Source organism: Pempheris klunzingeri, chromosome 15, assembly GCF_042242105.1.
Source record: "Pempheris klunzingeri isolate RE-2024b chromosome 15, fPemKlu1.hap1, whole genome shotgun sequence".
NCBI classification, from domain to species: Eukaryota; Metazoa; Chordata; class Actinopteri; order Acropomatiformes; family Pempheridae; genus Pempheris; species Pempheris klunzingeri.
In genome coordinates, this window is record NC_092026.1 from 4855393 (window position 1) to 4882216 (window position 26824).

General features: G+C 43.6%; 1 protein-coding gene across 1 annotated transcript; it reads left to right on the forward strand.

Annotated features, from left to right (window-relative positions):
* The first annotated feature begins 329 nt into the window (after positions 1-329).
* Positions 330-25493, forward strand: gng12a (guanine nucleotide binding protein (G protein), gamma 12a). Its single transcript, XM_070845426.1, has 3 exons — positions 330-677; positions 22773-22881; positions 23394-25493. The coding sequence occupies exons 2-3, from the start codon at positions 22789-22791 to the stop codon at positions 23517-23519; spliced, it is 219 nt and encodes a 72-aa protein (XP_070701527.1). The 5' UTR covers positions 330-677; positions 22773-22788; the 3' UTR covers positions 23520-25493.
* Positions 25494-26824: the final 1331 nt, after the last annotated feature.

Sequence of the window (26824 nt, forward strand, 5' to 3'; positions counted from 1 at the left end):
CAGCCAAATTTAGCTCAGCTAAATATGTGTGCAAGTGTGAGGTACTCCTGTTGGCCAGGTGAGGTGGCTTATAATGCACCTGTGTATACATCATGTTACAAGTACATGTAGAATCAAAACACTAGCAGGGTAAATTTCTCTGTCGTTATCACTCAATTTGAATAACTCTGAAGTACATTTAGTATTTGCTGTAGATCATTTGCTCATCTTCAAACAAAAAAAAAACCAACAACCTCAGTGAGGGTTTTATTTTGAAAATCCCCCCGGATGTAGTATTTTGAAAGTGTCCAGCTTGTCGCTGTTGAACATCCGCCTCGCTCCTCCCGACTCAACTCGGCTGTTCTCGTCGCGAAGTGGCGGAGGAGAAGGCAAGGAGAGGGGGGAGACTGGTCGCGCTGGGAAGGGGGGACAAGAAAAAGTAAACGACAATTAAATATTAACACCGACCGTCAGCGGGAAGTGAAAGCGGCACGAATCGGCAGCTGCGAAGCCTCCGGCGGGGTCCATGTAGGGCGGCTCTCCCACCGTCTGCGGTGTAAACACATCAGTGGAGTTGTGACATTGCGCCGTGAGCGACAGAGCAGAGGGAAAGGTCTCCTCCCAGTCTGTTGACGGATACAGTTTGGCTTCAGTGAAAGGAGACACGGCCAGACCCGCCTGTACATTACCCCGGCCAGGTAAGACCGCCATGTGTCGATTAACTGCCACATTAACCGCGCTTTTACCTGCAGCAACAGTTGGTCTCGATCTGCTTCCACTGCCAGACATATTTACTGTCACTGCTGCCAGCTTTCACAGCCCTCATCCGTTTATGCAACACTTAGGTGGCACCACAGCGAATCAGACGCCCAACAATGCTTCATTTTCCTCATCTGTGTCTCCACTGACCACACACACACACACACACACACACACACACACACACACACACACACACACACACACACACTAATGTGAGATTCACTGCCTCATGAAGACAGTGTTCAACAGGTGAAGCTCAAGGTTTACTCAGCACTCTGCAGTCTGGGCCTCATTATTCCCACCAGGCCCCACCCACTGTGTTTGCCACATAATGACTTATTTTGGAGAACTAATAGAATATTCCAGACCAGACCAGAAAAAAAGCACTTTTATAGGTAAGTAAAACCAGCCACTTCCTTCACATTAGTCGATTATGCAACAGGTAATCGCTTGCAACATTGCCAGTGCAGTCCAACATGTACCAGTTAGATTATGAGCAGGGTGCGATGGTTGAAGTGGAGGCCCCCACACAGGGAAGATGTTTACATGGAGCATCAACAGCTCTGTTGATGTCCCCTGGCCATTAGGAGGACAGAATACAGACCGGCCATTGATAAGGCCAACTCATTAGTACCCCATTCACCGCCATCAAAGCCTCCTCTCAACGCCCATCAACACGAGTGGGTCGCACCACACACTGGATTGCTGAGGATCACACACACTTCCTGTCCTCGCGCTCATGACGGGGGTTTGCCTGCATCGAGTTTTATGGCGATGGAGCGATCGGCTGTGTGACAGAGGAAGTGCATCAGAATTTAGAGGAGACAAACGTGCAGATGTGAACACGTGCAGCAATGTTTGTGTCTTTCACTGCTTGGCACATCGATGTCGAGTCGTGGCCTGCAAATACGAGTACCACTGGTGCTTCTGCGGCATTTTAATGAAAAATGAGGAAGATGAGGTCCATGAAGAGCTGCCTTGTCTAACGCTGTCAGGTCTGGTCATAAGGCTGTCTGCTGCAGCTCCTCGGAACAAACACTAGCCCCCTGTACTGACAAAAATCTGTACATTCACAACAATTTTTCATTTCCTTCTCTCATTTGAATGGATGGAACAGCCCAGTTCCTCAAACAACGCTTGCTGAATTGTGTGTGACCTTTTGACTTTAAAAAAAACCCTCCAGTTTTTAAACTCACTGCCGCTCCCTGCCAGCTTTGGTGGCATGGGCTGCATGCGGAGTTGTGTGAGTAGGTTAGCCCGGACTGCTGGCAGGATTTAACGTGACGTGTGGTGCATGTAAATTGATTAGTAACAGGAGGAGGGGGCTAGGTGGTCTAGATGAGAACAATGTCTTGCTTAATTCTAGGATTAGATTTAAAAAAAAAAAAAAGGCAGAAGGAAGAAGGACAGGGTTTGGGAACTCTCCGTCCAGCTTCAGACTGAGGAGAAGATCGATTTTATTCTCCTCCCTGTGTCTCCGTTAGTTTGTGGAACAGTGGATGAACTGTTGGGATCATGTGGGAAGAGGCAAACGCAGCTGTAACCAATGCTGTGAGACCTCAGCGGCGTCCATCTCCTCAGACGCAGAATGCTGCCCGACTCGATCGGCAGCTCTGACGGCGACTTGCTGACAGTCAGCCAGTTTGGTGCGGGAGGAAGGGACCGGGTCTGTTTCCTCATCGTGCCGTCTGTGGACTCCCAGCAGGTCTCTCACTGCACACCGTTTGTTGCAGTAGGAGTTGGCGAGTGTACGTGCCTGTGCGTGCTCACTTTGGTGTGTCATTAAAGGGATCTCACTGCTTCCTTGCTGGGCTGAGAGATTCACATTTTTTTCTTGACATGTGAACACACACACACACACACACACACACACACACACACACACACACACACACACACACTGAAGTACATGTTTCTAAAACTTTGTGCTTCTTTCTCCTCTAATAGTACATCTAATAGTGTCCTCTCTGTCTTTTTCTAAGTTTCTGACATTATTCTCACTACGTTCTCATGGAAACACTTGATATTTCTGTCATGTATCTTGTTGGCTTTTGTTTGAGTCCGTTTCCAGCTGAAGCAGTTAGTCTGTCAATCAGATGAGTTGATAAACAGAAAGTTAATGAGAAACTCTTTCGGTTAATCTCTGTATAAACGGTGCTTTCAGCTTCTCAAATGAGACAACTCAGTGCTTTTTGGTCACATATGGTAATAACCTAAATTATCACAGGGGTTTGGGGCATTTTTTACTTTTTTTTCCTCCACTAATGAACCGTTGTGAGCATGTAGATTAAGAAATGTAAACATGATCATAGCTGAAACGATAAGTCAGTCAACCAGTTTGTCAAGCGGAAATAAATCCACAAGAATATGATAATCAATGACTTGTGTGTTAGACTGAGTGTTAGATGATGATAATCATTACATGTTAACTTGCAGCTCTAAACACGTTTTTCTAGTTTTTCATGTTTTCCATGTTTTCCATGTTTTTTTTTTCCTTGTTTTTGTTCATTTAGGAAAAACAGCCAAGCTTCTAAAATGTAGAATAATATCTGAACACAAGCAGATTCACAACAGCTTTGTGTTTCTAAATAAAACCTTTCTTTTAACTTTATGAATCAAAGAATGAAGAAACTAGATTACAAATTTGAGGAGACATCTGATGATAATACTTGATTTTTTAAAATATGATTTATGCACCAGTATAAATAAGTGCCTTCATTAGGTAGGAGTGTAAAGATGTACTGTAGCCTTTAAAAGCTCGCTGGAGTTGGTGTTTGTGGTTTGTGTGTGTGTGTTTGTGGCGTGTGTGTGTGTGTGTGTGTGTGCGCGCGCTCTGCATTGTGAGTGTTGGTAGTCACAAGGCCTTGCCTACAGTGGTTTTCTTGAATTCCACCCTACCCAGGAGCAGATGTACTGAGAGGAGTGGTGGTGACACTGCGGATGTACAGTCACACCCATCTGTTGGTTTGGCAGCAGAGTTACTTGCTTTCATGAAATACCAAGCGTTACTGGATCCTTATTTATCGGCTCAAAATAGACCAGCTGGGTAACATGTCTACTTTAACATGTAAACATTTGATCATTGAGGCCAAATTGCGCTTCATTTAAAATGTTTTGAATGTTTGAGTGCAGAGGTGAGGGTAGAAGGCAGAGTTTGTCTGTGCCGGCTCCAGGAAGTAACGCGCCGCTTAGTGTTCACCTGCTAATCAGGTTGACATCAAACTCAGATACACACATTCTTAGAGCCAAGGAGGAAGCGTTGTCATAGCAACCACCTCAGATAGGTGACAAGGTAGTCTAACAGACCTAATTTCCCCCCATTGATCTTTTGATTGTGAGTCGTCGGCGTGGCTCTTTGGTTCTCTCCCTGTGCCCTCTGCGCTGAGGCTGTAACTGTCGTGTCTGAGCGGAGGAGACACGAGACAGACGCCAAGGTACGCCCGGCGTCTCCGCCCAAACAAGGAGCTCCTCAAATCCACGTGGGAGGAGAACCGTTGGAATGCTTTATTACCACAGCCTCCTCATCCCAGCTCATCTTAAAGCTCCTACGCCGTTCACTTTTCAGGGTTTTGCCCTCAAATCAATGAGCTGTGGCTCAGGATAGAAACTGTTTTCTTTGTGATGTTTTGGAAATTAATTTAGTTTGGTTAAAGGTTTATATCGAATGACTCGAAGCCCAATCCTCACAAGAGACAACAGGGCTGCTGCAACGACAATTACTTTTAGTCTTTTTTTTTTTATTATTAGCTCAAATTCACTTCTTTTAAATTACTTTATTTTGAAAAAGGAAAGAACAAAGGAACATATCGTCACATTTGAGAAGCTGTAACCAATGAATGTTTAGCATTTGTCCTTAGACTTAACTGGTCATTGAGTTATCAATCAAGCGATCACTTGTCTCAGACACCAGCTCCTTTTCATCCTTAACATGCTGAGCAGACGCTTTCCAGTTCAAACTCTGCATATTGTCCTGATTTATGATTGTAAAACAATGAAGTTCAGTTACAGCTGTGTTCCCTGGCTTTCAGGAAAAAAGGACATTTAAGCAATAACTCATGACTTATGCTTATGGTGTGTTGTGACTTGCCCACCCAGCACTGGGGGACCTGTGACGGCACGTTAGGAGCTAACACAGAAATCCAGTGAAATCCAAAACTCACTTTGTGGGAATATTTCTACCAAGTGAAGGAGGCGTGTGGATTCTGAGCTTTTTGCTGCATGCAAAACTAGAGATTGAGAAAGAGTTAACAAGTCAACTCAACAACGCCACCCTGAGTCTGTCTTGTGTTTGCAGTTTAACAGGTAGATTTAGTTTGAGTCTGAATAGGTTTTCTTTCTGAGCCGCTGAGCTGGACCGCACTGTGCACAAGCATGATACATTATTTATTATACATCTTAGCTGTCCAACCAAGATGATTGCACGATATCAGTGACCTGCTTTGTAATGCCGCTTAACAATAACTGAATTTAACACTTAAATAAGATTAGATGACCCCGTGACATTGAACTGCATTGTAGAATAAGAACTTTAAACCAGCTCCATAACAACAAACCCAATGAGGATTTAAGGACTTTTTTTTTTGTTGTTCAGGAGTTTGCTACCTGCCTCAGTTTGCTACCTGTGCAGTGCTCTCAGACAGAGAGAAGGAAGCAGATAAGATTGGTGTGTTTAGAGTGTCAACTATGTCCAAGGTTGAAGTTCCTCGTAGACTCCGATCTGACCTCGGATTTGCGAGACTGCCCCGCAAACTGTCAAGGTTAGTCAGTGAGCTGAGAAGCTGTCTGTGCGTCAGCATTCAGGAAGAGCTTCAAAGTGTAACGTTTACATGCAGGAGCAGCACGTGTGTTGGTAAAGTAGCCTGATCTTCAGACCCGTTTGGTTCACTGTGTGATCACTGAACATTCAGAGGTGTGGAACCAGGCAAAATAAATGTTTAAGTATCAATTCACAATTGCTTAATAAGGGTATCACAGCATCAAATCAAAATGAGATGATCATGAATATGTAATTATCTTATTTATTTGCTTAGTCCCAATGTGTATGTATTATAATGTTTACAGGTGTATGACAAAAAGGTTATACAGTCGGAAAAACACTTCAAAGGTGTTATTAATAACATTTACAATGAGTCTGTTCTATTCAATGAAGCCATGTCAGTGGGACACTGGAACTGGACCCTGAAACTGAAGCAGCTAAATGGAATTCAGCCATCATTCATTTCTTTATTTACACCTGTGCTTTTTCTCCTGTGACGTGTTAAAATGTCTAATGTGAAAAAGGCCCGTTTTATGTGTCGCTGTAAACTGAATCTGTTCTTGATGTCCGACAAAATGAACAGTGTGGAGATGTCACTTTATGTGATCGCCATCTGTCTGTTAATCGTTTATAAATCCAAAATACATAAATACTATAAATAATCACTATTAATAATCACTTTCATTGATAATGAAAGTGATTATTTTTTGCAGCTCAATTTCCAACTTTAGCTCAAACTTTTACTATGTTGTAAATGAATGTACTTAAAATGTCTGCTGCAAATATTACCAAGGGGTCATCTTACTTGACTGTGTGTGTGTGTGTGTGTGTGTGTGTGTGTGTGTGTGTGTGTGTGTGTGTGTGTGTGTGTGTGTGTGTGTGTGTGTGTGTGTGTGTGTGTGTGTGTGTGTGTGTGTGTGTGTGTGTGTGTGCGTGCGCGCGCGCGGTGGCAGACAGGAGAATACAGTGTGAGCAGGGAGGAAGGGGGTAAAGGTTATTTATAGATCAGTGGTGACAACAGAAGGTGTATTTTTAGGCCCGTCATCATCTTCAAACTGCCACATGCAGGGACGTCTCTGTCCTCCACCTGCTGTTCATCTTCACCTTGTGACCGGGGAGAAGGGAGGGCAAAGTATCACTTGAGAGTCTAAAGGAAAGACATGAACACAACAGAGGGTTATTGCCAAACCTCTCGAGAACAAAAATGGCGGTATGAAAAAGCTCCTGAGTGACCAGAGTGAGGATACATCTTTTACTTTGCGGTCTGGCGCTCCGCTTCCTCCTCGGTGGTAATGTCACAGGAGTGGATGATGTTTGGCGGCGTCTTAACACCCAACAGCTACATGTAGGAACAAATGACTCGTGTGTGTCTCTCAGAGCATCGGGCCTCAAAGCACATTTTTGTGGGCTCTGCCTTGAATGCTTTGTGTGTGTGTGTGTGTGCTTTTTAAATAGTTTACATAATTTGAAGTCAGCCCCTCAAGTAGTGGTGGACAAGAGGAAACACTGGAGCTCTGTGTGTTCATTCAGCATGAGAACTTTGTTCGATGTTTACACATTTTATTATTAACGGTGAGCTCAAAAGGAAGGTTAAAGCAGGCCAAAGCACAGTACTAAAACACTGTGTATGGGACAGGCAGAAATCATCTCTGACACAAAACACTTCAGCCTCAGGATACTGTGGACTTTGAGAAGTCTACAGTACCTTCTTGCTGCCACATGGTGGTGCACTCTGACTGCGTCCTGCCTCCATGGAGCTGCCGACTGCTGCAAAAAAGGTTCAGTGGTCCCCTTTCACAGACACTTTCCTGTGTTACCCATTTCAACCCCTAATGACAATTAACCCCTTTATCTGCCTCCCTCCTGCCTGTTACCACGTACACAGTCTCTCTCTCTCTCACACACACACACACACACACACACACACACACACACACACACCGTCTGTTACGTTGGCACTGCCAGGCAGTTCAAACATACTGCACGCTCTTATTACATTTGTCCATTACACTTAGTCCTGTTTATTCTCATTAGAGAGATAGAGCATGTGTGCGAGCGTTGTGTATGTCGCACCTGTGACGTGAGTCGCTTTTCAGTTAAGTGTCCTGACAGCTCAGTGTGTGTGTGTGTGTGTGTGTGTGTGTGTGTGTGTGTGTGTGTGTGTGCACCCGTGCAGATCATGTTACTGTGCATATTATTTACTGAATGGACTCTATAATAACCAACACAAGCAGAGAGTCATTAACACACGAGGCTGACAGGTCAGGTTTGCTGTCTGGATGATCTGCTGCTTGTTGCTGTCCTACACGTAGTTATAATACTTACAGAGATGCTGCTAATAATGATGTGCTTCTTTATTTTTGATTATATTTTACACTATTAAACCAAATGCTTTTATACAGAAATAAAGCCAAAAACAATTACATCATCTATGAATATTAGCAAAGCTGAGAAAGACAAAAAAAGATAATTAACATTTATTAAGGACATTTTTATTAGCTAAAAATATATTTGCTAAATTAAATTTTATTATACAGATAGCAAATGATGTCTATGTCAATAATATTTTAAAAGATTTACAGACTGAATCCTTTAAATTTTGGAAATTGGAAGAAAACTAATTGTGTTCTTTCTTAATTTTCTGATATTATGCATCCCCCATGTATAGCTTTCTGCATGCATGCATTTCAGAGTAAACAAAATCCTGATGATCGCCTAGTTTTTTCAATGCATGCGTCCTCTCCAGTGTTGCCAGATGTGTAGGGATGATAAAGGCAGGCCTGCTGTGTGGTTGGCCTGGGCAAAGTGCTTTGAAGCACTCCCACTCACAGGAAGACACACCTTTTGTAAGGACACAAACTGTTCTCACTCATGTTGTTTCCTAAGACATAAACAGCATTTCATAAGCCTGCAGCCCAAATATGGGCATATGCTGTCTATAGGGGAGAGAGTCCAACCTGCATGAGCACGCTTCCTGTCAGTGACAGGTGAGGTCGGACTGGAATAGGAAGGAATGGGATCGACTTCCTTTTAAGGTGTAATGTGTGAACAGGTCCTGCAAGTAACTGGAGTAACACCAGCAAGTAACTGGAGGGAAGTTTAAGATGCAGCAGGAGCATTTATTTCCTCGTAAAGGCTCCAATGACAAATGAATCGTTCATAGCGCTTAAAGTGGCATCTTCGTGTGTGTGTGTGTGTGTGTGTGTGTGTGTGTGGTTGTGTGTGTGTGAGAGTGAGTGGGCTGGAGAAACAGTGTCACTTTGATGGATTCTTTCATTTCTTTAGCGCCCTTTATGAGCCCATGGGGAAGTTTGCTGGCATCCCAAACAAAGGCCAGTGTGTGTGCATCCTCTCCGAGGCCCAGTCGGGACTGTGGAAAGGAGCTGGACACCTGTGTGGCATAGGGGTCCGCATCCACGCTCACACGTGCTGGTGTTTCAAAGGAGAACTGCACCCCTTTTTGTTGCCCGGGCCCCAAAGTTTTTGTCCGACGCCACACTGTGTTTCTGTGTTCGACACAAGCGGAGACAGGTGTCCGAGAGATGCACAATCAGCATCTGTCTCCTTGTCCACAGTCTCCGCTGCCGAAATCAGGTTTTAAAGAGCTCCAAGGTTTTGTCTGACTATGATTTGTAGGCTCATTTTCTCTGTTCTGGTGCACGTTGGAACAAAGCCTCACATTTTGTCCAGGAGTGGCTCTCGTACAGTGGCTCCTTGTGCAGCTACCTCTCTGAACTGTAACAAACAGGCAATGTTCTCTCTCCACGGGCGTCTTATTGGAAAAGTAGACAGTTATCTGATTGTGTGGAACATTTTTCCAGGAGTCAGGATGTGCAATTTAGAAATTTCATAGTGACCCAGTTTGGAAAAAATGATTACACCTCTGTATATGTTGAGGGCTTGACTACAGTAGAGTTTTGTTGTTTAGACAGACACACAGCTTTCTGTGCATTTTCCTGTTTTGGCTGTATGGACTACTTTTTGTGCTGAGACTGTGGACGTGGACCTGGTAACCCCAGAGTTGGAGAAATGGATAGAGCATGAAGAGAGGGGAAGTAAAAGGAGACGAAGGGAGGATGAGGAGGAGGAGGAGGAGGAGGCAACCATCATTTTTGAAGGGATTCCGGGTGGGCTGCAGAGGAAGTGGCCTCAGTGTGACCCACAGTGTGAGCCTCTTCCTCCTCCCGACGTGTGTTTGAAACTGTTAGATGAACGGAGTCGCAGTGGTTGGAGGGAGGAGCGGCCATTCATGTGGTTTCTGATTAATAGTAACTCAGACCCCTTTGTGTGGAGGTGGGGGTTTGTAAGGCAATCTGTCTGTGTGTAAGTCAATGCGTCTGTCTGAGAGTCTGTCTGCCTCGATTCTTGGACGTATTGTAACTAATAACTTTCATGCCTTGTTGTCTAAAACCACACTGAATCTAACACATTTCTCTGACTCGCTTTGATTGGCTAATTTAAGTTTTAACATTTTTAATGGCGCAAGATGAACTATGGGAATTTCAGCTGTGCCTGTTTCAGTGAATCTGCAGGTGTTTGAAAGTGATTCTGTGCCTGTTGTCACATTGATCGTCCCATCATGCAACAGCTTAGATGGCATCAGGGTCGTTTCCTCTTCTTTTGGGGGAATTTGTTGGGTTTTTATGCAGTGATGACATTCTTTCATGTGTCTGACCTTTGATGTTTTTCCCTCCTTAGAGGGGCGTTCCGCCAATTTCACACGTAGAGTTCAGTTTCCTTTTAACAATTAGTACTACAGCGTGTGTACATTTGTATAGTGTCTTCTGTGGATCTTAAAGGTGCAATGTGTAAGATTTATGGGGATCTCGCACCGTTAAAAAAAAAAAAAAAAAAAAGCCTAAATATCCTGGTGGTGCTGTCGTCTTGCAGCAGTAATGTCATTTTAAGCCTGGGTCTGTGCTGCAGGGATCGGGTCTGGATCACTACGGCACAGAACCAATCATGAGTTAGGATGTCACAACCCCTTTTATTGCATCAAATAATGGAAAATGAACTTTTTAACATACATCAAGCATGAAAAGAAGTATTAACCTTGACGTGTACTGACGTGGCCCATGTTCCGTCTGTTAACATTGAGGGTGCGGGCTTTATGAGCTACACTGCAACCAGTCTCCAGGGTGTGATGAAGATGTTTTTGCTTCCCTTTTTGGGAAGCCGTCCTCTCATCCATCTTTATATGCAGTTTCTCTAGTAGCCCAGCATGGTCAAAATCGGGCCTTTTGCATTTTATGTTGAAGTAGAAGCTTTACTTTGGTGGCACGAATGCAGCGGTTGGAAGAAGAAGAAAAAGAGAGAAGAGGAATACTATTTTGTGTTGTGAGAAATAGAGGGTCATATTTATTATACAGCACAATAACAAACAATGCAGCTCGAACCCTTTGACTGTAGCTTCTCCTACTCGCTGCTACATGTTATCGTGACATCTTATGTGTATATGTGCTAATATAAATGATTCATCGAATGACTCATAGTACCTACAAATCCATTATCCTTTAATCTACATTATTGTCAGAGACGAGACTTATTTGCAACCCTGAACAACAAAACACAAAGGTTTCTGCTTCATTCCCATTCTGTGTCTCGCTCTTTCTGGTCTTGGCCTTTTGTCCTGACCCGTTCCCTCTTCCCGCTCAGCAGTGACACAACACCGACGGCCTTCAGCTCGGCCATAAAGTGATCATAAAATAAATCACCTAGCCTTGGAAGCTGTAGCAGAGTTTATTGTAAGAATGTAGTCATGTCCTGATAATGCTTATCGGTTTGGCAGGAATTTAGTAGATATTAACTCTAATAATGCTTTACTGTTCGCACCAACAGTGTCATGAATGTGCATTTATCACAATGACTGACATTTTTCTAGCCATAACCCGAGGAATTAGGCATCAGCACTATTCTCAGTTTTTTTTTATAGACACATACTTGTTCCTCTTTTATGAGTGTGTGTGCGTGCATGGGTTACTTCTCATGCAACTTGTGGTTGAGTGGTCACATGCAGTAATCTCATGCCTGTCATTCCTGTCCTCATTTGTTCAGAAATGTCCCTTCTTGCTCTGAGATAATTTGGACCATTGGTTCCTGAACTACATGCAAACAGTGCAGTAGATAAAGACACAGAGAGTGCATGACTTGGCGTTTATCACTCCTGAAGAGACTCCACACGCTTCCTGTAGGATGAAGGAAGGCCCAGGTGTTTCTGAGTTTCTGAGTTGCTTCTTTTCAGCATCGTGAGGATTGTTTAAGATACGAGAAGTGTAAGACATTCTTGTACATGAGCGGTAGTTCAGTATGACCCACCAGCCACAGAGTGTCTCGGGGTGTCCTGTTGTTCAAAAGATACCAGTGCTCTGTCTTAAGGGTGGTTTATGACTCCTTCTGGCTCAGGTTTCACCTCTCATATCATCTGTGCTGCGATGCAAGCAAGTTCTCAAAGTTCAGTAAAGAGAGGACACACAAGTAAGGAAAGCTGCTCCTACTCAGGAAAGAAAAACGATACCTTCACTGTCCCAGCCAGCCTTTTGAACCCTGACCTGTACAAAGGTCAGGAGTTTCTAGGAAAATAAATTTCACCCTCAGAGCAACGCACTGGAGCAAGCACATCCTCTCAAATATCCACACATTAAACAAGGCGGTGGCAAAATGGAAAAAAAAAAACATCTCGTGCAACTGAACGCATGAGATCACTGAAATGTGGATGCAGTTATGCTTTATTTGCATTTATAACTGGTTGTTGTTGTTGTTGTAGCTGTAGAAACCAACAGAAAACATCATCATATGACATAAAACAGTGTGTGACTTAGAATGCACAAACCTGCTCCTACACACGATACCGACACATTTACTCATATAACAACGAAACGATGAAATATCAGAAAATAAGGCCCATTTTTCCCAGAGCCCAGAGCGACATCTTTAAGTTGCTTATGTCCAATCAACAGTTTAAAGCCCAAAGACATTTATTTACCGTCAAATCTGAAAAAGCAGCAAAAATCCACATTTGATTAGCAAAGTTTTAGCTTTTTTAACTTGAAACATGGTCAAAATTTCCAAAATATGGTGTAAAACGTTGCAGATTATTTCTGATTGACTAATCCATTAATCAACAATTGTTTCAGCTGTAGTATGTATTACATATAGTGTTATGTGCAAAAGTTTAAAGCTGAATTTAAACTAGCCACGTCACAGGCACCTAAAGTGTGGGTTTAGATTTATAGTTGGAGTTTCCCTCCCTTGATACTTGCAACTTTAAATGGATGTGCGATACAAGAACCAGACGTATGGATTTTACATTCTGTCATTCACTTTGTGATATAGAGCGTCAATAGGAAGGTTTGCTTTGTTTCTCTGATAAATAGTGCAGCCTGCAACATTCTGGTTACTAAAGAGCCTTTCTTCAGTGTGCTCAATGTGGACCAATCACAGTTCTTCTGGTTTCCACATGGTGTCTCTGTAGCTGCTGTAGGCCTGACGTGTACTTAGATTTCTCAAGAAGCACTCGTCAGCTACAGTGGCTCCACGTAGGCTGCAAAGCTGTGCTGTAATACCTGAACACTGAGCTATGAATCCATTTTGAGGGTGCTTTTGCTTTGTGATTGCATTAATCTGTCTCACAATGAGTCATGGGGAGCACAGTTTTGTGTCTCTCTTTTCTCTTAGCAGTAGAACGGGGATCCTCAGCTCTACGTACTATTCTGTGTGGGACATTCCTGTCGAGGAATTTCAATGAAGCCAATTTGGAGTTTCACTACTTATATGAAATGAAAAGTGAAGTTTTGCTTTCCCTCTCCCTCTTCCTCTCTACATCTCTCTCTCTCTCTCTCTCTAACCCTCCTGACAGAGGAAATCATGCAGCCTGCATTTTTCCACCACTAATCCCTTTGTCTTGTTTAACAGGGTTGCTAGCTGCTATTGATTTCAGAGCTCACTGATTTCAGAGTATCATATTCTTTATATTGTCTGTTACCCAGACTATTAATCATGTTGAACTCATTCAACAGACAAAGGTCGTGAAACTTCTGTCATTATCTTTAAGTTACTCGACATTATTACAAGCTTCAAACAACTGCGTGGATACGTAAATATTATAAAAGGCACATGCAAACATCCTCTCACAAAAATGGACTTTGCACCCTCTGACACACACATCCACCCCCCCATACCCATTTATGTCACCCTTTGACTAATCCCATTTCCTCTTTACTCGAAAAACAAACTCTCCTTTACGACCTTTACAGTGTTTTCTAATGAGCTGTGTGACGTCCGATCCGTTATCAATTATTCCATCCATGCACGCTGTGGCTCAACCCCTCTTACTTCAGCTCCAGTGTGATGCACCGTGACCAACCTGCAACACTGGAGACCTTTGGCCCTCTTTCTTCCACCTAGTAGTAAAGTACATGTGGTCGGACCAGCTCAGGGGTGGAGGCTGGAAAGACTGAATGGTTTGTTTATTGTTCCATATAGGCAGGGCAGTGTTGGCTGAGAGATGGAGATCCATTGTGTAGTATCTCCCTGCCATCGTCATGAATAGTAGCTTTCAGAGGCAAGAGGGACTCAGACGAAAGGCAAAGCTCTCACAATAGCTTTAAGTTTTATGGCGTTCCTGTCGCCGGCAGCAGATTTTTGGCATGCGACCAAGTGCAACATACACACAGCTGCACGGCTTGCTTTCCCCACCTGAACTCTCTCTCTCCCGCACACACACACACACAAACTCTTATCTCTCTCTCAGTCTCAGTCACAAGCACACGTCTTTTTCTACAGCCCTCTGCCTCACCATTCATTCCTTCCCTGCATCCATTTCCAGCAAACTCCACTCGGCTTGCACTAAGCTTTCTTTTGTGCAGTTTTTTTTTTTTTGACAACAATGCTGTTTGTTTTCCGAGGGGCAGAGCAGAGAGACGCTGCCTGGCAGGCTCTCTGCCTAGGTCGCCCGTGTCTCCTGCATGTCACCCTCTGTGCGTCTGCAATGACGTCTGAAGGGCATTATCTGCCATAGGCCTCTGTTTGTTTTGGGCTGCCCTGGGCTTGATAATGGCCCATTACTGGGGAACCAGAGGCTCATAGGCACCTCAGTGGAAACTGCAGAGACCTTGCTAATCTGGATGATACCCAGCTGGCATTGGTCTCAGTAACTCTGAGCTACTGTAGGAGTAGTTTTTAGCTGAAACCAGCCCCGCTGTGGCTACGGGGTGGCTATTTTTAGTGCATACTCTAGCTGCTAATGATTTCACTGAGGCGCTGGCTGCCCTTTGTGTCTGTTTTGTGTAAAAGCCGGGAGCTGTGTCTGAATGCTTGTTGGCCTGTTACCTCCGGACCTTCCCGTAGAAGGAATGCAAGCAGTTCAGTTGACAGCAAAATGAAAGGAGAGGAGAAACGTCTCGCAGTCACTGTTGTCACCCTTTGCTTTCATTTCAGTCTTTCTTTGTTTGTGTCTCTTGCAGTTCCTCCTCGTCTCTTTCATGTTAGAGGTGTGAATCATCCCCCCCCTGTGGTGTCATTCATTTTCCTCTTAATCATTTTGTGCATGCGTCACTACCTGCACTACTCTGTTAATTGGACTGTTGACATGAAATCCCAGCCGTAGTTATTAATAAGAAGTGTATGACGTAATGCACTGTTTTAATTTGTTGGAAATGAGTGGAGGGAGAGATGAAAATGTCATTCACAAGGTCCCCTACTGGACTCGAACAGGAGATATTGTGATTATGTGTTGCCTTAAAGCCATAGACCACCATGATGGCTCAGATGTGACGCACTGTGCTATCAAACCTGCACAAATCCCTACACTTACTATCTAGCAATGGCTTTTGGAGAACGGGACGCGGGTAAATGTGCCTTTAATAATAAGTGGGCGCCTCGCGTACCCCCCCTCCACAGCTGCTGCAGGCATCCATTAGACCTCCACGTGCCTACACTACACTTACGCTGCACCCCCCATAACATTTAAACCACACTGCACCCACTTTCGGGATTACACAGCTGATAATTTGCTATCCCAACAATAGGCTAGCAGGATGGCTGACCCTGCCGGCTTCAAACATCTTACTCAGCGGCTCAGGAGACATATTTTACCACCCGACTTACTCGTGTGTACAGGGGGGGTGAAATAAGTCAAGGACAGAATTGTGGCTGTTGTTTTAACGATGTGAAAAGGCACCCATCCTTCCTTTGCAAAAACAAGTGACCGCCCATGTGTACTCATCCATAAATGAGAGTAATTAGCTCAGGAAAAGGTTAAAAGGACAACAGTCAAGTTTTTTTTTTTTTGTAATGTGAGCAATGACTCTGCTCCACCAGAACTCCACCAGTCCAAATGAGGCTACATTAGTCATGCAGATGAGTGTGTGAATTGTGCTCCGTTGCAGAGTGGAGCCTAATTAGAGGTTGCCTGGCTAGACATCGTCTTATTTTACCGTGTGAATTCTCCCTTCTGCTTAATCCTGACATACCAGAGTGTTACTTGTCCCCTCTGTTATCACTGTTATCTGTCATTATGTTGGGCAGACGGAGTCCCTGACACACATGCTGCTTCAGTAATGTTCCAGTCATGTTCACACAATCCTGTTCTAAGTATCATCATGTTTAAGGACACTGATTAGCTTACTTGGCGAGCTGCTGTATCTCCTGGACGTACTTACCGTATCTAATTTCAGATGCACTTGTTTTTCTGTAGCTAAGTGCTTTTGAATCACGTTCCTAATAAACTGGGTTGACTTGTAATTCCTGCAGCATAATTTGTCAACCGTCTAGTCTGTGCTTGAAACAAGGAATCATTCATAGTGTATTTGAACAGGAATGAGCCTCAAGTAATTGCGTATGAATTTTGGATTTAGAAATCCTGCAGAAATGAGTCCAGTCTAGTCTTCTGTCTAGACGCTGTGTGACTGTGTTACAGTGTGCTGGATTGTTTTTGTAGCCTGTCAAGTCAAAGAGTTTACAGGATTGTGCAGTTTGCCAGATTCTGACAACCATCTGTACTGTACAGAGGTTTGAGTCGAGCTGAAACGTGAAACAGAAAAACACACACACAGTTGTGTTTTTTGTAGTGCCACATGTTGAATCTACGCAACTTTCCATCAACCTTTGCACAGTCCTGCAGTTTTTCCTGGAAAAGTCTGCTTGCACAGGAATAATGGACACCAGCTAGCCAATCATGATCCAGTGCTCTAGCAGGACGACATGCTGGATTTCCCAGTATTTCCTTTGTACTGAGCGTGCAGCCAGTGGTCTGGGCGGGGTCCTGTCAGCTTCACTTATCTCACTGGCCATACCTGCAGCTCTGGGGTGGTGCTGCAGCTCCTCACAGTTCCCCTGAAAGCACACAATTTTTTTTTTGCGTCTCTCAGCTGTTCTTAACTGCAGGCTGTAATTGCATCTGAGAAACCTGAAGCTCTTGGGTACATTGCTTTTATTCCTTTTTTACAGTATTGCTTGTGGATTAATGCTGATTTACTTGATGAATTGATTACTCATTTTAAGGAGAGTCCAAAGTGTCAAACTTTTATAAAATGTCCTATTTTGTCCAACCAAGTCCAAAAGCCCAAATATTCATTTTGCACTGAGAGAAAACAGAGAAAATAAATCATCGTGTTGGAGAAGCTACAACCAGCTAACAGTGGCCATTATCGTTCATTATCTGTTAATTAGCTAATTGAATGATTAGTTCTTTCAGCTCCACTGTAAAATGTTCAGAAAGAACAGAGATATAAAGTGTCTGTTACAACTAAGGCTCATCAGGGTGTTCATGAAAGTTAAAAAGCCGTTTTGGGGGATCATAACATCGAGTAGTGTTTTTTTTAGAAGAAGTAGGGCCGTTTCCCACAATCTGAGGTGCAGGTTTCTTATAATTGAGGGTCTTCTAGTCCTTTTGGTTTCTATTTATCCTGCGAAACAAAATCATCATGATACTTCAACTGCATAACAGTGGCTGCCAAAGAAGCCTGGGCAGCCACTGTCTTTACAACTGCTTTCTCTTTTCTGGTGGGAAAGTAGTGATGTCACTCTGGTGGTTCTCACAGTATGTGAGAGTGTAAAGTGTGAGCCCACACCACACCATCCCCTCCCCTCCCTGCCTCACCCTCTCTCTTCCACAGACCAACACACTCAGCAGGCAGAGTCTCTCCCTCTGGCTCATAAACACAATCCCCCTTTTCTCAGCAGCAGGACTGATGACTGAGTATTATTGAGTTTGATAAGCACGGGAACCAAGTGGGAACAGGCCAGTGTTTATAGTAAAGCAGGAGGAGACTGCACAGCGGCTCTGATCTGATCTGCAACAAACTCCAATGTGGGGGTCATGTTTTAGGTGTGCTAAGAGACGGTTTTTCATTCAGTTGGAAAAGTGCTGAGTGGCAGCAGAGAGTATGAGAAGGCTACTTTTAGCTTCGCCTGCAGACTGGGAAACTCCAGCTTGCAGAGAGAGACTGCATGTGCAGGAGGGGAGGGGTGCACATGAGAGAAATGATGGAGTTGTGTGTGTGTGCGTGTGTGCATGCAAGTACACATGGGAGAACAGCCAATATACAGACTTGTGGCAGGAACCCAAGTCTTTGAACTCTCTTTTGTTCAAAGCACCAGACATCTGTCTAGACTCCAAATATCGCCTTTCCGCAATTCACTGTTCTTCACTTCTCAGCTGGTAATATAAAGTCAGACATGAGCGTTAACTGGCAATAAAATGTCAACGTTGATTTGGATGTTGGCGGATAAGAAAGATAAAGTTCCTCATGTATACTGTCAGCATGTGCATGAGGATGAGTGGCTCTGCTTTGAGCTCAATGTTAACATCAGCATGCTACATGCTCACAGTGGCAACGCTAACATGTGGATGTTAAGCAGGTATAATGTGGAGTTTAGCCTGGTAGCATGCTAACATGCTAGACAAACCGCCAGGGATCATCCTCTGGGGAACATGAATGCTTATACCAAATTTCGCGGCAATCCAGTTGTTGAAACATTTCAGCAGAACCAAAGTGGCAACACGTAGAAACATAAGAGCATCTCTAGATTATCAGCAGGCCTTGTTAAAGGAGTAGTACACAGCAAATTAATGCCTGTGAGTTGTTTTTTGAGTATAATGTTAAGGTGTTTTTTCTTATTTGTGTCCTGACAGGGGTTAGATCAACCAATCAGCTTGCTCAACACGCAGGCTACCAGGAAACCTGTTCTCTGCGTAGGTCTGCAGATGTTTTAAGTGTTTAAGTGTCTGCATAAGTTCTCCCTCCAAGTTATTGAGCCAGCTGGTACATATGCAGCACAAATGCTCTACAATGTCTACTATCATATTCCCCAAACAGTGCACTATGGCTGCTATTGTTTATGATCCTACTAACCACAAGAGAGAGGGGAGAAAATGAGTGACTTGTCACTTTGGGGTGAGCTAAATGGAAGGCTTTGGAGGTGGAAAAAGCCTGATCCTTGCCTACCTCTCATCACCTCATGTCAAGTCTTAAGTACACTGGCAACACTTAAGCAGTTTATTTCCAGCAGTGTTATTTTATCACAAAAGCTTCTCCAGTTTGAAAAAGCAACAGATACTCAGCGAAGGGACCACACACACTGTACAGTTGACAGGACTGACTCTTTTTTTAGTCTTTAATGAATGTCGTTTGTGTTCGTCAGCACCAAATTTAAGACTTTTCTTTGGGTCAGAGCTGTAGTATAGTAGAAGTGTAACACACACACACACACACACACACACACAGAGTTTTTCATCTGAGTGTTGGTGTTAACGGCACTGAGTCATAATGGTTCCCTGTTCTTGGCACTTTGAACACTGTGCTAATGAATCGCATGTGTGCGGGTGGATTTGTGTGTGTAAGGTAGAGCAGAGCGGGGGGGGGGCTACGCTGCTCTGTGCTGTAGGTGGTCCTGGCTGCTCTGTGTGTGTGTGTGTGTGTGTGTGTGTGTGTGTGTGTGATAGGCAGTAAAGGCGGTGGTCTTTTTCTGATCCTTGGAGGTAACGTTTTTGCAGGGCTCCTATGTGCATGGTGGTGCTTAATGCCACACAGTCGCGCTCCCACACAGCGGTGCCCTCCCGTAGAGTTTCAGTCAGACCGGTTCTGCTGGTGGTAGCTGGCATCACATCACAGGGGCAACAGCGTTTGACAGAGGTGACTCAGTTAGGATGGTTAACCTGCAAAAATCTCTTATACGTGCCCCTTCCTGCCTGCCTGTTCTTTCTGAAACATCCACTGCTTCAGTCTAAATCATTCTGTGTACTATCTGTTCATCCATGCAATATGTGAATCATCTGTGTAATACAGAACTAATCTCTGCAATATCAGACTATTGAATGTATAGGCACCTGTTACTGCTTATCTAGCTCATCCATTTTTAGAAAACAGATATAGTGAACATTTTTTCTCATATTCTGCATGCTGTGTGCTTTTATCTTCTTATAGTTTGTATTTGTGTTTCTTGATTATGCAACAATATACCAGGGCAAATAAGGAAAGTGAAAAAAAGAATTAAGGAAAGATTAAGGATTCAATAATCCCCACATGAGCAGCATCAGATGTTATATTAGGCAACAGTGGCCGGAAAAAAAACTCCCCTTTAACGGGAAGAAACCTGGAACAGAACCAGGCTCAGAGGTGGTGCTACTGAAGTGCTGCTATTGTCTACAGCAAAAGGGAAAAACACATTCGAGCTTGCTAATCAATCTGCTTTTGTTTAGCAGCATCTTATTGCTTCGATTTGAATGTGATCAAAGAAAGTTAGTTAGTCAACAGTTTACATCTGAAAAGTGAATCTAAGGATCAATTACAGGTCATTTGCATCTTTTCTGCTGAAAATCGTCCACTGTGACATTTTTTATTAACAACAACACAGTGGAACCCACAACCTCTGTGTCATAAAAACAGTTGGCACAACAAGTAGTTCACAGCCAGCATTAAACAAGCTTATCTTGCTAGCGGCAGTGCTACCGTCGCTCGACTACTCACGTCAAGTGATTCCCGTCCTGCAGGTTGTTGCGGTTCCCTGAGAGGCTCCCAGCTGACTGCAGAAGAGCGTCCGCTGTGTTCAGGCTAAAGGGCACTTCAGCAGGGCAGTGACCCCCAGTTAACCCAGCTGTTATTCTCAATACTCTGCTCTGGTTGTATGTGCAGCTCTGTTCCTGTTTTTGCAGAAAATAAATGACTTTTTACTCTGTCGTGTGAGATAGCAGCTCTGTTATGTTATCTTACCTCCTCAGTTTCTGCAGGGATGGCTGGTTACAGGGAAGGAGCTCTCCAAGCTTTAGTTTTCGCTGCGGTCAGTCTGCCGTGTGAAGGCTGTTTGCACTTCTCATGTTATCTCTTTATTCATTGTTGTACTTGATCGGTCCCGTGTTTGCATATTGCACAATTTATATAAAAACAGCAGTCTGGTTTGCCTGGTGGCACCAGGAGCTCCAAGGTTTTACCTGGCAGCAGTAAAGTATCTGCTCAGAGAGCGGAGCACAAAGCAGTGGGTGACTAACCAGTGCTGCAATTGAAGGATGGCACAAAAGATTTGCTGTTTCATGAGTTCGTTATTATCACAAATGACTGATGTGGTTACTTGAAGTGATGCCATCAGAATTCTGTCTCTGAGTCTGATAGGAGGCTGTGATCAGCTTAGATTCACATCACTTATATTCATTTCCAGATAAAGATTTTTTATGGTTGAAAAAATAACTAAAGCAGTTAGTCAGAGGGGTAAACACACGGCGCTCCGCCTGCTTTAGTTCCATCTAAAGACCTCCCTGAGATTATAGAAATGATTGCCATCACTCATCGTATATGGATAAAAGGAGTTGTTTTGCCCTCTTCACCTGGGGCTCCCCGCCTTTATGACTAAGCTGAGAATATTTCCTCACAAAGATTGCTCGCTTTGCGTTGTAATGCACGACCCTTTCATGTGTCACTTTCATGTTATCAATAACATTTGAGCTCTTTGAGTCATCCCTGGCTGTTTCCTTTGAGGTGATTGCTTATCTTTAGATGGAAATAAAACTCTCTAATCAGGCTCTCCCTAGCAGATGTCAGAAAATGGAGATTTTCCTTCCCTTCCCATTTCCGTTTTTTGTCCTTATTCCTCCCTCCCTCTTTGTTCCTGAAACAAATGAAGAGCAGTGTGAGGGGGACTGCATCCTGCAGGCTGAGAGGGGTGCAGACAGGGTTCAATAAAACAGACGTACAGTTGGACATGTAGCGGTTTACTATGAAAAGTGAATCCATGCATTTGCTGCACCTGTGACTGGGGCCTGATATCAGATTTTCATTTTCTAAGAGAAATAAAACTTGAGCCTGAAAAAACTTCTCTTGAGAATTTCGCAATAAACTTCTGGGGAACTGTACTTGAAGCTTCCTGTTTCCTAGTGAGAAGAGGTTTCATGAAAACGAGGCGTGCAACTAGAAGACGTGTGTGTGTGTGTGTTGCAAAAGTGTTAAAGGAAATCCGTGTGTGCTTTTATGAGAAACACAGACAAATGGCAATAAAGGGAAGTAAGAGCGCAGGGGAGAGATACTGGAGCCAGAGCTCCCACATGGTCTGTAGGATGTGTCCAGGCTTGTTCCCATCCAGTCTGTAAATGATTAGCAGGAAGTGGAATCACAACTGCGACCCGCTGCGGCGCTCAGACACTTCTCTCCCACACATCAACCCCTCAGTCACTGTTCAACACAGAAATCTTTACATTTCTGTAGCTTTTTGTTTGAATGTCGTTATCCTGCAGCAGAGTGCACACTGAAGCAATGTGGTGTGTGTGTTTGTGCCAAGTGTGGCAGTAGGAGCTCTGCACTGCCTGAGGCGCTGAGAAAGGGACTCTATAAACCAGAGGGAAAAAAGTCCACTGTTGATTCAGTCAACTTGTTTTGCCCCCCCCTAAAAATGATTTGTATGTCTTTGGGAGGGACTGAGCTTTGTGTGTATTTGATGAAAAGACCTCGCTGGTGATGTCACTTTCGGGAACAACCCTGCAGAGGAACAGGAAGTATGGACAAGGAGTCGTTATTAAACCAACGCACTCACCTGCGGCACATGTAGTTAAATAATTTACTGACTGAATATTAATATAACGCTCTTCCCTGCACAGGCCCTGTATTTCCTCTTGCTCATCCTGTTGACTTTATCTGAAGCACAAGGTGCTTTGTGTATGTATCTCCTCTGTGATCAGCCATGATATAACGTTTAATTTGCCTTTAAGCCTAATTGCGTCTTCGCTAAACATGCAAAACCAACTGCATACCAGTGTGTTGTTGTTCAGGCTTGTGCTTGTTCTTCATTACAGTGTTGTATTGCCCAGGATGTCTGCGAAGGCTCACAGTTCCAATAACATCGCCCATACCCGGCGGACGGTGCAGCAGCTGAGAATAGAGGCGAGCATCGAGAGGATAAAGGTACAGTACAACAATAAACCTCGCAGTGCATCCACTTTAAATGCATCCTTCAGTGTATGCACTAAATCCAACATGTAATCTCTTCTGTGTGATGATGCAGCAGCAGAATTTCATTCCTGCTCCTTTTTTTGGTCTCCACTTCAGCCAGTTTCCTACTATTTCATCCCTACTAACATATTACAGATATGGCAAATTGGTGCAAATTCCACATGCTAAATGGCACAGGAGATATTTATGTTCACACAAATAAAATCCACTTAAGAAATAAAATCATTTATGATTTTGCAGCGTAACACCACTGAGGAAATAGAAGGATTTCTTTAAGAGAATCAAAACATTTGCATGTGGCTGTTCCTCCTCTGTGCATATATGTGATCACTTGAGAGCTGCTTCCCACTTTTACTTCTCAGTTTGGTAGATACAGGCCTTGTTCACCTGTGCATTGGCTTATTGTGTGTCAGTATTGGCACTAAGTTAATTCCCTGCGTCTTTCTCCTCCATTGATTCTGTAGGTATCCAAGGCCTCTGCAGACCTTATGAACTACTGCAATGAACACGCCAGAAACGACCCTCTCCTCATGGGCATCCCTGCGTCAGACAATCCCTTCAAGGACAAAAAACCCTGCACTATATTGTAGTGGATGCCACTTAGCCTTTATGTGTTTTTTTTTTTTTGCTTATTAATGTTGCTGTATTCTTTTCGTTGGGAGGAGTGAGGGGGGTGGACTGTGATCGTATCATTACCATGTGTTCACCTGTTCTGTTAACAATTCAGCGATTCAGCCGCCAATTTTGTCAAAAACAGCAATTAGTAATGAGCAAAGAAAGCCCCGGTACTGAGACTGTTGACCCGGCAGTGCCACTCTTCAGCTCTGACCACTTACAAGACTCTGGCTGCATGAGTTATGACGGCACCAAGGACATAATGTTGCTTAGATAATAATATTTTAGCAGTATTGGCACTCTTCAGTGATGGATTTGATCCTTCCTCCACTGGGCTGTGACTGTTATTGCCTCTCTGGTTTGTCTTCAGTGGATTCATGCAGCCAAAGTTTCTCCTCAGTCCTTTAAAATGGTGTTGATGAGATGGATATCAATGGCTCTTATCATGTGGCTTCAGACGTCTTTCCCACCAGTTTTTTGACACATTTTGTGCAGTTTAGATCATTTAATTCAGGGGTGAGGGTTCACCTTGAGCTTCTGAAACTTTGGGGCAGCAATGCCACAATATCTGGTGCGAAATTCAGATACTCATGATATTCTGCAGAACATCGCATCTGTCCACGACAATCCACATGCCGTCAAATCCGTCGTTTTCCTGTCTGGTATTTGAAGTGTGATTACCGTGATACAGTGTTGCCTTCAGCTGATTTAATGCACCGTCATGTTGAGCATCCTCTCTGCTCAGACTCAAGCCATTGGGATATTATGACCTCAGTGCTGTGAGGCTTTTTGAAATCAGTCAGCAGTATTTGTAAAATTCAGAGTAAATGAAGTGATAATTTAAATGTTTAATCACATCAATGCAGTGCAGAAATTAAAATACATTTTATAAGTAGGGCGACACTGTGTAATGACATACCTGGGACCAAACTGGTTTAAAAACTGATTTAGATTATTTTTAGCCATTCCTTCTGAAAGCACCCAGTCGTACGCTATTTTTAGGATGCTGATGTCACAAAGCACGCCAGCAAGTGTTACGCTACACTGTGAGCCACGCCTACCTGCGCATCACAACAAGTGTCTTAGAGGAGCGAATGTGCACATCGTTCGTCGTCTTAAAGTGTTTTTGGCACAGGTGTTGTAGGCACAGGTGTAAATGGTAGTAAAAACCACTCTCCCAAGATTGCTCTCAAATTTTCCATGTTTTTCAATTTGAACTATAACATTGTGTCGGTGGGGGTCTTCGATCTTCAGTCTAACGTGTCCTTCATGTTGTGATTCTCTGGGGGAACATATCTGCTATGGTAAATTTAACAAAAAAAACACAATAGATAGCATAAATTGCATTTTTCTTACACTCTAAAGCCTTACTTATGTTTGCCTTGTGTCCTGAAGAACTCTTAATGGGAGTACTTTCTTTTAAAAAAAAAAAAAAAAAAAGAAGATGTTTCTATCAAATGTTTTTATGTGTGGGATGGAAGTGATTTGTAACAATATTGTGCCATCTGTTCTTGTCTACATGTCACTAGCAGAACATGTGTTTCACTCACCTGGTGCTCCGCTTCTCAGCAGTTTCGGTATTGTTTCCTTCTCCAAAGGGTTCCTTCAGGTTGCAAGATCTGGTGTTATTATCTAATTGTATTTTTTTTCACGATTGTCTCCAACAGTCGGTTCTTCTTACTTGCAATAAATCATTCCTGTTTGCCTCTGAAGGAAGAGTTCAGATTACCACTGCCATGTCACGATTTCTGTCTATTCAGCAACTCCATAACGGCCTTATTGTACCATTCATAGATTAATTTAACTGTCAAAAATCTGCATTTTGATAAATGTCTTTATTAATACATCAACCTTTGTATGAAGACTTAACTAAGATTAATAAAGAGAAGCATTCCTACAGTACAATACTGTACTAATATCTCAATAAAGACGTGTTGTGCTGCACAGTCGGAAGGTTTGAGCTCGTGATGACCACTGCTGCCCTGATACCACATCACATTTACAGTATTTCAACTAGAAACCTGATTTGGGGCTTTTATTGTTCAGATGGAACTTTTCCAGAAAGATCTGCTCACAGCATATCTGGGGCCACTTCCTCTCATTAGGCGTTTATTTATATCTCACTCGGGATGGGAGAGACCTCAGGCCTCTCACCATGGCTGCCAGAGAACCAGAGAACAGAGGGAGGGCTAAATATAGAAAGTACCAAACCCTGGTTTCCGCTCTTGGAGAGTAGAGGAACTATTTTGGGTAAATGTGTGCTTAGCCTGAGAGTCTGTTTTCATTCTCCGTTGGTGGCCACTGGGGTGCCTCCGACCTTGTTTCTGGCCAGCTGCTGGATAAACAGCTTGTTTGATTTTCCTGCACACAATGGGAAGATCAGACAGGAATAACACTCACAGTCACCTATTGTAACAACTGCAAAAATACTCTGTTGGATGTGACGGCTCTCACACATACAACTGATGAAATAACATTGTCACCTATTATTTATTGTCTTCAACTGTGGCTGCAAACCAGGTGCATTAGCATTGTGCAGACTGAGGACCACAGTCCCTGGACGCCAAACACTGCACACACAGTGAAATAAACCATAACGCATTCTTTTCAAGTAACCTCTCAACTAAAGAGAACTCTGTGGAGGTATTCCTGTTATGCGTGAATATGACACAGGCTGCCTGGATATTCTCTGTAAGCATGAATGCCCCTGAAGGCCTGAAGCAGAGCTCAGTCTCTGCAGTGATCCCAGTTTGTCATTGTGCAGCAATGTGAGAATCATGGCGGGGCGGGGGGGGGGGGGCATACGTCCAGCGGCTGGCAGGCCGGCCGGCTCACTGACCATGTGCCTCACTGTGAAAATCGGCCCTGGCAGTTACAGTGTCAGTGTGTTGGAATGTGCTGATGTGGGGGAGCGGAGGGGGAGGGAGGGGCTGACGGAGCGGCCTGCAGTGGCACCTCTGTCCCTCTGGTCGGCTCAGCTGCATTTAGAAACAGCCCAGTTTAACTCTAATGCCTTTGTAGTGGTCAGTCAGTGGTGTGTCTGATTTATGTTGGCGTAAAGGGCATTTAGTCGAGTATTGTACTTGTTCTTGACTTGAGGTTTTCCCATTTATGCTACTTAATAATTCCACATTTGAGGTGCAAATATTGCATCTACTATTACATTTGTTTTTATATTTCACAACATATAATCAAGTTATTAAACATGATGCATATATAATGTGAAGTAAGAATGCTTTCAGAAATATAAAATTAAATTGCTTATTGATTTACAAAATGC

Bases quoted from the DNA above. Each gene is read 5' to 3' on its own strand.
- gng12a (XM_070845426.1), top strand. From the start codon at position 22,789: ATGTCTGCGAAGGCTCACAGTTCCAATAACATCGCCCATACCCGGCGG. The intron at 22,882-23,393 runs GTACAGTACAAC...TTGATTCTGTAG, and splicing joins CGAGCATCGAGAGGATAAAG to GTATCCAAGGCCTCTGCAGA.